The sequence below is a fragment of the Sinocyclocheilus grahami genome, unplaced genomic scaffold (assembly GCF_001515645.1).
Source record: "Sinocyclocheilus grahami isolate Dianchi unplaced genomic scaffold, SAMN03320097.WGS_v1.1 scaffold833.1, whole genome shotgun sequence".
In the NCBI taxonomy this organism is placed as follows: Eukaryota; Metazoa; Chordata; class Actinopteri; order Cypriniformes; family Cyprinidae; genus Sinocyclocheilus; species Sinocyclocheilus grahami.
Genome location: NW_015506012.1, coordinates 48,327 through 60,229, shown reverse-complemented (window position 1 = coordinate 60,229; position 11,903 = coordinate 48,327). Strand labels below are relative to the sequence as shown.

At 39.6% G+C, this 11,903-nt stretch overlaps 2 protein-coding genes across 2 annotated transcripts; one reads left to right on the top strand and one right to left on the bottom strand.

The window, feature by feature from the left end:
• Nucleotides 1-604: 604 nt before the first annotated feature.
• On the bottom strand, nt 605-5,191 carry LOC107562689 (zinc finger and BTB domain-containing protein 1-like). Its single transcript, XM_016247374.1, has 2 exons — nt 4,955-5,191; nt 605-3,324 (listed from the first exon to the last, which is right to left on the bottom strand). The coding sequence occupies exon 2, from the start codon at nt 3,318-3,320 to the stop codon at nt 1,287-1,289; it is 2,034 nt and encodes a 677-aa protein (XP_016102860.1). The 5' UTR covers nt 3,321-3,324; nt 4,955-5,191; the 3' UTR covers nt 605-1,286.
• A 1,035-nt stretch (nt 5,192-6,226) lies between these two features.
• LOC107562685 (zinc finger and BTB domain-containing protein 25-like) lies at nt 6,227-9,091 on the top strand. Its single transcript, XM_016247372.1, has 3 exons — nt 6,227-6,301; nt 7,471-7,649; nt 7,883-9,091. The coding sequence occupies exons 2-3, from the start codon at nt 7,477-7,479 to the stop codon at nt 8,985-8,987; spliced, it is 1,278 nt and encodes a 425-aa protein (XP_016102858.1). The 5' UTR covers nt 6,227-6,301; nt 7,471-7,476; the 3' UTR covers nt 8,988-9,091.
• The last annotated feature ends 2,812 nt before the right edge of the window (nt 9,092-11,903 follow it).

The window sequence follows — 11,903 nt, the reverse complement described above, 5'->3', positions numbered from 1 at the left end:
AAAACCTCTTATAAGCCAATTTAAGCTTTAGATGGACCCTAAACAAAAGCATATAGTTTGATTGCTCTAAACAAAAACAGCATAGGCTGATAAGTATTGTATATCACGTAATCCTTATTAGAAACAGACAGCTTGTGTACAAACCGAAATATTTTAGAAATCTGTTTATATGACATGAATATCTTTGGGATATTGAAATAACTACACAATAAATGTTTTTACTCCATGAAACTCACATCAACTGAACGCACACTAAATTAGGGATGAATTTACAATAGCTTGCATAGATTCCTGGGTTTTGTATGACTGACGGTTTAGCAAGTACAGCTAGCTGAAAGGCATCAACAAGAGTGTTTTTCTCTGCTTTTTATAAAATACAGTATTTTTAGTGTTCTGGTGCAAGGAGGGAAAAGTGCCCGCATACTATTAGCAATCTATTCTCCTTTATTATCTCTGTGCTTTAAAGGGATAGTTAGACAAAAAATGAACATCATTTTCTCACCCTTGTGTCATTCCAAACATGCCTTTTTTTCTTCTTCTGCGGAACAGAAGAAAAAACATTTTGAACAATGTTTGAACAGTTTTTATCCAAAACAACATTGGACCCTACTATCTTTCATTTTATGGACAAAAACAGTACATAAAAAGCAGATATTTTTCAAAATCTCAACAGAAGAGAGTCAGTCATAAAGGTTCAGAATAACATACAGTAAGGGTGAGTAAATGATGAAATAATTCATCTGGGTGAACTATCCCTTTAAGGGCAATTGAACATGGAATATTATGACAGGTAAGGACACCAGAGCTACTTGAATTAACGACAAAATGGAAGCAGTATATGCTTATGTTCACTAAAAAAGCACCACCTATAAAAACGAATTAACCTTTTGACAAAAGTCCTCTTAAATACTAAAGTTAAAATGTTGGTGTACCACCATTAAAGCTTCATGAACAGATATTTATCGGATGTAAAACTATTAGCCATGGGCCAGTTTCATAACTACAGACCTATTTAGCATTTTCAACTGAAACATCACTGATAGTGTGATTTAGTCAATATCTAGACTTAACCAGTGTCTGGATATCCACCTCGAAGTATAAGAAAATGAAGACAAAAGCTTGAGGCACTATGTCCCACCAAAAACATTGAGCAACACATCCAGAATTTGCATACACATAGAAAGTGCAGTTGTAAAGGTTACAATTGGTGTCTAAGTGCATAGATTTGTTCTCACATTTACAGTATGGCTTATTTCAAAGATTCCAGGGTTTCAGAGAGAGGCCTCTCATTGTCTCTTGGTGTGCTTGGAGTTGTAGTGGCTCCGCATGTCTTTGCGAAGACGGAACTTCTCTCCGCAAACGCCACAGATGTACAGATGCACATCCATGTGCTTCTCAAGATGTTCGCCGCTGGGGAAAATCTGGAAACACACCTGGCAGATAGTCTCTCCAGCAGACAGGTGAGAGATCATGTGTCGCACGTGATCGTGTTTGAGGAACGTACCCTGATCACACATGGGGCAAACGTACCGCGCCATTCCCTTGTGCATGTCAGTGTGCAACCGCAGCTGTCGCTCGCGCAGAAACTGTTTCCCGCAGGTCTGACAGGTGAACTGCTTTTCCTTGGTATGCACAGTGTAGTGCTCCCGTAGATGGCACCTTTGGTAAAAGCCTTTGCCGCAAATTGCGCAGAAATGCTTGCGCCGATGGTCTGGCTCTCTGCCTTCTTCCAACAGAACGGGCCGGAATGACTCCTGCTCCGGACAAGCCAACGTGTGCTCCACCGCAAGACTTTCGCTTTCAAACATTATTCCACAGAGTGGACAGCGAAAGCCCAGATCAGCTCCTTCTAACAAGCTTTCTTCCATAGCCTCGGCATCTTCAAGTAGAAGCGATTCCTCACCTGGGGAGTCCGTCTCGGCCCCTTGGGGTTCACCGCAACGCTCGGCGTGCTCCTGCAGCTGCCTGCCTTTAATGAGCACTTGGCCGCACCTTCCACAGGCGCAGATATGTCCCATGTGGCTGGAGATGTAATGAGCGGACTGATCCTCCTCCGTCAACAGGGCTCCGCACAACTCGCATGGATTGCACGCGCCATCTTGCTTTTCCTCTTTGATCCGGTGCACCTTTGGATCCGTGTCTAACCCTGTGCTTTGGCCCTCCAAAGCATCCATGGCTGATATTCCAGCATCTTCCTCACTGTCAAATTTCATCTGGTCTGCAAGATTGTCTTTGTACACTCTGGTACGAACTTTGCACCTCCCTACATTATGGTTCCCTACCTTTATGACTTGTATAGTTTCCAAATCGGTCTCAGAATCATCATCTCGCTCCACTTTAATGGTAATATTCCTGGAGAAGGCAGCTTTGCCATCCATGCCAGTGGCGACGGACCTGATCACGGTCTCTGTGTCTGGCTTGTGGTCTGGCCAGTCCTCTTCGCCCTTACAAACCGTTCTGTACTCATCTGTACCTTCTGAAGTCGAACTCTCGGCTTTTCCGGCATCACCATAAACCTCCTTGCTGACTTTGGGAGTCTGGAAAGCTTTGCGATTGGTGCATGTGAGGATGTGTTCGATGAGCAGCTTTTCACAGCTGAACACAAAACCGCAATCATCGCAAGTGTATGTACGACCAAATCGAGGACGTTCTTTCATGGCAGAGCTTCGGCCTGAAGTTCTCTTCCTCAAGTCACATGGCTGGTCTACAACGGTCTCGGAGTGTGGCGGAGGGTGTGGTATGACCACATCTTCAGCAGGCCTGACAGTTGAGATGTTAATGGTCTGACGAGCAGTTGTGGTTGAGGCTTTTGGTGCGCATTCATTCTCAGAAGGGCTTGGTCGCTGCTGCTCAAACATTCGAACGCCGAACATCATCTTGCTTCCCACCATGCCGGATGAGGACGAGGAGCTGGATGACGAAGAGGACGATGCAGAGGATGAGGGTGTCAGATTGGATGTTCGGATGTCTCGGAGGTCCTCCAGTGAGTCGGGGATGTAGTACATTTGTAGGTAGGCCATAGATGATTTCAGCTCTTCAAATTCATAGTGATCTACGACAATTCGACCAAGGTACATGAGCTGCAGAATGAGATCAAAGCACTCTGCGCTGATCTGCATGTTGCTGAGATCAAACCGTGTGGTTCCCTGCTGATCCCGGATGAACATCATTCTGAAGTAAGAGCTGCAGGCCGCCAACACAGCCTTATGGGCCCTGAAATAAATGTCCCCTATGGCAATGCAGCAGTCACAGAGGAAACCCCACTCCCTTTGGTTGTTGAGCTGCTGCAGGACATGCTCACTGTGGCTGGGCCTTGCCATTACCCTGTGAAGAATCGTAAAGAAACACATGATACATCAGCAAGACCCAGGTTTAAGGAATCTTTTTCCTTCTCACAGGCGCCATATCATGATAATATCATGACTCATGTATTGATTTGCAAACTGAAAAGTTGATCTAACTGTGGAATGGAAACGTGAGTGCACAGATCTCGTTATATACTTTTAAAAGTTGGACTATTTTTAACTTGACATGCTGCCTTAAAAACATAACATTAAGGACAGGACATCCATAAACAGCCAAAGATGTGTGAATGCGTATGGCTGTAGCTTAAAAGAGGATTTTTTTAGCTTAAAAGAGGGGTTTATCATACCAAATTTCTAAGAACTAAAGTACAGCAGGCTAATTCAAGTAAAAATATCTAAATTAAATAAGACTGCTGTTCAAAAATTTGGGGCCACTAAGCTTAACAGTAATATTGTGAAATATTATTGCAATTTAAAATAACTGTTTTCTATTTTAATATATTTTAAAATGTAATTTATTCCTGTGATGGCAAAGCTAAATTATTCCAGTTTTCACTGCTGATTTGGTGTTCAAGAAACTTTTCTTATTATTTTCATGATGAATACAGCTGTGCTGCTTAATATTTTTTTGTGGAAGCCATGGTACTTTGTACTTTGATTAATAGAAAGTTCAAAAGAAAATAATTAATTTGAATGTAAAGTAAAATTAATGTTACTTTTGATCAAATTTCCATCCTTGCTGAATAAAGTACATTTCTTTTTTTTTTTTTAAATCTTACTGACTTCAAACTTCTGAATAGTAGAGTATATAAGAAAAATCTAGATAAAATAGTCAAACTCTAGTCTGTACTGGACACTTAACTTGATCACACATAACACTAAAGGCTAAGTAATAGGCATTTGCCAATATGAAACAACAAAAATATAAAGGGGAAGATATTAAATATTTTAGGTGTGATTATATCTTATTGCTTCGTTTCAGAAATGTAATAATATTAAACAAAATAAACAAATTATATATGTTGCACAGATCTGTAACCATCTGAGCAACCCACCAGGTAAAGTTCCTTATAAGCATAAACTTAATTAATAAATGCAATTGATCGGGCAATAATAATTCATGAAGTCTAGTGGAATCTTCAGATTCTTTGCAAACTTGTAAAATACGGTTTTACTATTCAGAATAAAATCATAAAAAGCAAATGACAGCAGAAGAGAAACATTGTGTTCATATAATTAATAAGCTTAGTAAGAACTGGTTTAAATAGTACTTGTTTCCGTCGTTCAGCTCAATCACAAGCCAAACAGAGTGGTTTACATCCCGCCCCCGCGTTCTCATTGGCCTATTTTGGAGACAGAATCATGCGGGCGTTGTGGCTGTCAATCATACCGCACTTAAAAGTAAAATCAAACTACTTGGACAACACGCTACAGATCTGACCATACAATTATCCTGAGTGACAACATAAAGTTTTTAAAGGCTCTGTTACTTAAGAGACGGCATAACCGAATAGATCTGACCATTGTCGCAGGGAGATCTCTCACGCAAGCATGCAAGTGCCACCCCCGCGCAGCTTCCCGCACATACGCAATGAGCTTCGTATTACTGCAGCTCGTGTTTACACGCAAAACACACTGAAAATACTCACCGACGGTAATGGGCGCTAACTTGTAGCGAACGACGGAATTCAAGTTAAAACACAGAGCGAAGAAGTTCCACCTCTTTTGCCTTCGTCCAAGCGAAAACTTGGGACGAGAATAGCTAATCTCGAGGGCGAAGCCCCTTCTGTGCAGCGCGGATGAAAGAACTTCCGCACAGCCGCTCTGCGAGCTCTATCACCGCACTGAAATCCGGCCCCGCTCACGCAAATCCAGCCCGCCCCAGCACGCGCAGCACAGTGAAAATGCAACCAAACCATGTATGAAAATATGCTCTTCAGGACGAGCCCTTGCGGTCACATTCGTGCTGAAAACGAAATAGAATGGTGTTATATAGCTTACATTTTGCACCTTTTCCACAAGAACTACTTTCAAATGATGTTTTTTACGTGTTTACATTACGCCTACACATTTCCTCGCTTTCCTCTGTATTGCTGTCATTACCATCATGCCAAGCATTTTAGAGAACTGAATTTCTGCAAAAAAGTTTGCTTTTATGGAATGGGAAGTCTACTTTCTGATGTAAACATCAGAAATATCACTATTTTTGTACAATATTTTATTACATGATCACATGGGCTAGCTTTTATAGGCCATTAACAAACATGTTTAAAACGTGCAATCTTAAACAACTGCAATTCTCATATACAAGTTAAAAATATATTTAATTTTTATACATTCAAAGTCAGTTGACTGCTTACTAAATTTTGTCCAAGAATTATTTACATAGTAAAAATCATCACAAGCCATTACCACACAAACACTAATCGTAAATCCACACCATAACTAATGGCACATTACCTAAATCCATCTGATTAGATCTTTATTGTAGCATAGTTACCTATGTGATAAATGTTATAAAACAGACGAGTTTAAAGACGAATAACTGGTCAAGTGTTTAAATTGTTAGAGGTGTTCCTACATAGGCTATGTGTGTTACACTAAAACAATTTCATGAGTGCTTCAGGTCTGTCAGACCCTTTTGCAAAACTGGCTTTGCGCTGTCGTCAATGCAAATTGTCATAATCCACGCATCGTTGAGGACTTTCCCTCACTAGATATAACTGCTATATTCTATATATATATATATATATATATATGCACCTGAGTCATCATTCGACACAAAAGAACAGAAACATATCGAACAAGCATGTAAATACAAGCATTTGCTTAGTATGTTTCCACTATGTGTGCGTCTGGATCAGCTAATGTACAGTACGGTCACGTGACGGATAACAAGCTAAGCCGTCAATCGCTTAGGAAGCACCGCGAGACCATAAGAGAATTTCACTGCTGCAACAAACACGAAATTATTATCCGTTTCTCTCGTATAGTTGGTAAGAACGCATTTTTTGGGACCGTGTGAATGCATTATGTCTGTGCTTTGGTACATGCATGCTTTGTTGACCAAGGTGCATGAAAACACCGTTTCTTCGACAACACTTGATAGGTGTAGACCAGACGTGTGACAATTATTATGATTCTGTCGCGGACAAATCTGCTGGGAGTCAGAACATGTATATAACAGAAGCACGAGCTAAACAGCTCCTACACGCTATTTTGTGTATTATCCATTCATTCATGGCTTTTTCTTATTCGACGAACATTGCTGTTTGTAAATGTCCTTTTGTGTAATGATTTTAAGAAATCGCTGTCAGGTATTGTCTGGTCAGGTCGGCATGCAAATATTTTATAATGTTGCGGTGTAAACATTGAATACGAGTCGGTCGTTGCTGTTTCTCCGTTTAAATTAAGAAAAGTCAAATTACATACAATGATACAATGTGAAATTCTGCTGTAGATTTAAGTTATATATTAAGAAAAACGTACAACGTAGTTCTTACGAAATTTCCGAGTCATTTGTTTTTATGAGGAATGTAAGAATATAATTTACCAAAGCATTGTCATTGTAGGTTTCACTGTAAAAAATGGCAATCCTATCCAGATGTAAACAGCTGGTTTGTCTCAAAAAATGTTAAAATATTATGGCTATTTTGATCGATAGAGGTCGCCAGTTACTTAGTCAACTAAGGCTCTTCAGAGAGTCACTTCATTGGTTGGTTCTGGCACTTGCTGGTCCATCATGTTCAGAGACATTTGGGACAAGAAAAAATAAGAATGTCTGAGAAAACAAAAATTATGAATCTAGTTTAAAAGTATGTGCTATGGTATTCAAATGTACATTATTCAGTAATATCAATAAGTTTTTCTTAAGGTTGCTGTAATTTGCCTGAACAAAATATGTTTTTTTAAACGTAGCCTATGACATTGAAAAAAACAAAAACAGAAACTGAAAGTATTTTCATCATAGATCATAGTTTTTTTGTTTTTGAATAACACAGAAGATAGAAAATGTTGCTAGAAATGTTGACTGAATAAACTCTGAATAATAGGTAAATGTTAGTATTATTAATCCCAGTGTACTACAGGAGAGTAGGCTATTCAAATTATGCATAAAAATTTATTTGGTTGACATTTGTTTTCTATGCATGTATGTATGTAATAGGTTGAGATGGACGTGTCTGGCCATAGTTTGTTCCTCCTGCAGCAGCTGAATGTCCAAAGGGAGTTTGGCTTTCTGTGTGACTGCACTGTTGCAATTGGCAATGTATACTTCAAGGCTCATCGTGCAGTCCTTGCTGCCTTCTCAAACTATTTTAAAATGATCTTCATCCACCAGTCCAGGTTAGCAAAAACTCCATTTTGAAATGTATCTTGAAGTGTACGGGTCACCCATCATGCTTACTCTGCTAATCAAATAAGCATGGGGAGGAAGTCAAGATAGCTTGATTGATAAACATTAAAAGTTGTAGCATATTAATAATAATGCTAAATATATTCCAAATGCTTAATAACCATACTTTAAAAGAAATAATAAATTGCTGATTGTATTTTTAATTACTTTCCTGCTTTTTCAGTGAGTGCATCAAGATCCAGCCCACAGATATTCAACCAGATGTCTTCAGCTACCTGTTACACATCATGTACACAGGCATGGGTCCCAAACAACCCGTTGACCAGGGCAGACTTCAAGAAGGCATCAAGTTCCTCCACGCGTACCAGCTCTGCCGCAAAACAGGCGAAGGCGGCCTTGATATATCTTCTGAGCCTATCCGTATGTCCAACCTGTATGGCATCCAGATCTCTTCACAGCTGGCCAGTAAAGAGAACTCTGGCCTGAAGGCTGGCGGTTCACGGGACCCTGAGGATGGCCGCTCCAGCACTAGGGCCGACCGCACACATGGCCGTTTAGCTCTCGCTGTAGGGCTGGAGGGCATTACGTCTGAGCGACAGCCTCAAAGCTTCCACGCCGCGTCCTCGGTGGCCTCGGGGGACGACTCTGACATTTCAGCACGGATCAAACAGGAAAGGGTAGAGGATGAAGAACAACAGGAAGGCGAAAAAGAGCCTTGCTCTCTCTCCCCAGCCCAGGTGAGTCTGGGTCTGTTCAAAGATGGCCCTCTAGCGCTTTTATGCCCCCGCTGCGGTGAACGCTGTCTGTCACCTGAAGGCCTGCAAGAGCACCTATTTACCCACGCAGCCTGTGCCCTTGAGCCTAGCGGTCTGATGGAAGGCCCTTCAGAGGACAAAACCGGGGAGGAGAGGCGGCCTCATAAGGAGCGCATAGACTCTGGTAGTCTGGAGGAGGCCTTACGGCAGAGTCAGGCCCTGGCAGATGAGCTGGCCGTGGAGCTCAGGCGAGGTGGTGGGACCGGACGGAGTGGCAGCCCGTTGGCAGCCTTCACGCGAAAACGAAAGATGGCCTGTGCCGTCTGCAACCTTCACTTCTCACAGAAGAGCCAGCTGCAGGAGCACATGTTCGCACATGTGGGCAAGCCGCTGCGATACCATCGCTACAGCCGCTTCTGCGGGCAGCTGCTCCATGGCTGCGAGGGCCAGCCAGATATTACCACAGCCACGGGAGAGGAGGCAGCCAAAGACACTCAGGATAACGTCAGCTCCTGCTACTCACTGGACTCTGAGGTCTCTCAGGAGAGCGTGGATGCAGTGACTGTGGAATGACGTAGCGTTTGACATGTATTCATGCGAACACACAATGTCTGTTAAAGGAATTTTCTTAGTATATCTATAACTTAATACATTAGAACAAGTTAAGCTCTGTCGAAAGCATTTGTGGTAGATTGATTACAACAAATATTAATTTCCACCTGCCCCTCATTTTCTTAAAAAAAAAAGGAGCAAAAATCTTGGTTACAGTGAGGCATTTACAGTAGAATAGGGCCAATCTGTAAAAATTTAAATACTCATTGTTTCAATAAGACATAAGCAAACATGATTTTAATTTGTTAAAAAAATCTATTTTCTGTGTAAAGATGTATCCAATTTTACAACCTCCATGACAACATAAAGGCCAAAGTACACTTCAGTTTTTATGCATACACTGGAGTATGCGTACAGTGCTTGTGACATAATACTTAATTTTTAACAGAATAATGTATTTTTCTGCTTTTAATTCGTCTAAAATTGGTCCCCATTCATTTAAATTCCAATGTGCCTTGCGATAACCTCAATTTTTGCTTTTTTTTAAAAACAGGGCGAGCCAAAATTATTTTGTGTCAATCAACATTATTCTTCAAATACTGTCGATTGAGCTTAACTTTTATTAAACCCGTAATTTTCCTTTACCTAATTTTGTTTTCTGCCTCAGCACTTCTGTCCAGTCACAAAAGTCCTTGTCAGTGTTAAAACATATACGAATTATGTTTAAAGTGTTGATGATTGTAATGTTGTTGTATAATGATGTTGCTGACTCTTGGATGACTGAACACTGTTGGATCAATTATATATTTAAAGGAAGTATTAGATTGAAAAGCACATGCGCATGAAACTCAAATAGCACTATGAAGTGCCACATTTGACCACAATCAAAATATAAATTTTTTTCAGAGGCCAGCTTAAGCTAATAACATGATTATTTCTTGTTTATTTTTGGGTTGTGGCCTAACGAGTGAAACTGACTGACCGTAGAGTCTAAATGATTTCTTCCCTAAATATAAGACTAGAAGAAACTGGTTCAGTGCCTTAGAACATTTTTGCCAAACATCTCTGTTAAGAAAAGCACTTAAACTATTGCTCAGCCAGTTGAACCAAATCCAGCTGTTTTTTCATTTTTCAAGTTAAGTGAACAGTGCCTATTTGTGCAAAGTTGTCCAAGACATCTACACAATCAGAATATTCTATCAAATGAATGTGTGCAACTGGTGCTTTTCTAAAAGTTTTTTAATATGTTGAAAGTCTTTCACAATTATATTGTGTATGGAACACAGAGTATAATCCAAGTTTGCTAACAATCTTACTACATAAACCAAGACATAACTACAAAGATGGGACAATGCCACTGTAAATGTCTAATATAACACTTTTTGACAAAATAGCAATGGCACATTCAGTGATGTTTCAAAAGCAGACAGGTCATTTTCAAAAGCTGAGACATGACAAAATGTTTTATTTAGAATGATTTATAAATTTCAAGACATCACTAATGGTAGACATGGTTTCTTTGTGCTGTATTTGAACTGTCGAAGCACCATTTTTTAGTTATATTCATTGAATACTCAAAATCGAGGCTGGTGTACTGTGACGAGTATTTTAAAACAGCAAAACTTGCATTTGTGTTATTTGTGTGACTTGTGTAGTGCATTTAAACAGTCCTTTTCGATTTTATTCACCAACAGCCCTCAGTGCCATTGTGTGATAATGTGTTTGGGTATTTTTTTTTTAAATAAATGGCATATTGAATAAACTGTTTTATAATGCATCTGCTTTGGTCATATACTTGTCATTGGTTTCCTTGGCACTGACTGGGGATTGTTCACCTCAAATGAAATTCATAAGTCATTATTTACTCACCCTCATGTCATTCCAAACCGGTGTATACATTTTTTTTTTGGTCTTTACAATGAAAGTCAATGGAGTTCAGTGTAGTTTTGGTCCCCACTGACTTTCACTGTGGACAAAAATTGTTGAAACATTATTCAACATATTCTCTTTTGTTTTTCCCAGAGGATGATAATGTGTTTGGGTATTTTTTTTTTTAAATAAATGGCATATTGAATAAACTGTTTTATAATGCATCTGCTTTGGTCATATACTTGTCATTGGTTTCCTTGGCACTGACTGGGGATTGTTCACCTCAAATGAAATTCATAAGTCATTATTTACTCACCCTCATGTCATTCCAAACTGGTGTATACATTTTTTTTTGGTCTTTACAATGAAAGTCAATGGAGTTCAGTGTAGTTTTGGTCCCCACTGACTTTCACTGTGGACAAAAATTGTTGAAACATTATTCAACATATTCTCTTTTGTTTTTCCCAGAGGAAAAAAAATCATACAGGTTTGTAACAACATGAAGGTAAGTAAACCATGACAATTTTCATTTTTGCTGAACTATCCCATAATTGACAGTCTCGTAGTAACATCTCAATGCCACAAGAGAGTAGCATGTAGTCACAAAAGCAAACATAATCTCTGCTGTCAACTCTGTGTAGTCATTATCTTTAAGCGTAACTCCCAAGCTTGAGATGTACAGTATACAGTGACTAAACATCTAACAATTTCACTGAAGGCTTCAGTCAGGGCCTCATTTAAATCTGAAAAGAGCATCCTATATGCACATGGGTACTTCTCAGCCCACATATTTTCATTAAAAACGTTGCCCTAAATGTTGATGGAAAGCAGTTTCACACAACATATCATAAGCATGTGGCTTGTTGCCTTCTCAGAGTCGTGTGGGATATTCATTGCTATAGAAACTAGACTGCAGTGACACTGCCATATAAAAAATAGGAAAAATAGAAGGTAACATTAATGAATATATGACAAAAGTTAATCATGCAAGTACAAACTTACAGCATTAAAATGACATAAAATTACAAACTTTTCCACAATCCGATATCAATAATAAACATTACAATT

Excerpts from the sequence above, each read along its gene's own strand:
- LOC107562689 (XM_016247374.1), bottom strand. The coding sequence starts at position 3,320 with ATGGCAAGGCCCAGCCACAGTGAGCATGTCCTGCAGCAGCTCAACAAC.
- LOC107562685 (XM_016247372.1), top strand. The coding sequence starts at position 7,477 with ATGGACGTGTCTGGCCATAGTTTGTTCCTCCTGCAGCAGCTGAATGTC. Across the intron at positions 7,650-7,882 it reads ATCTTCATCCACCAGTCCAG|TGAGTGCATCAAGATCCAGC; the intron begins GTTAGCAAAAAC and ends CTGCTTTTTCAG.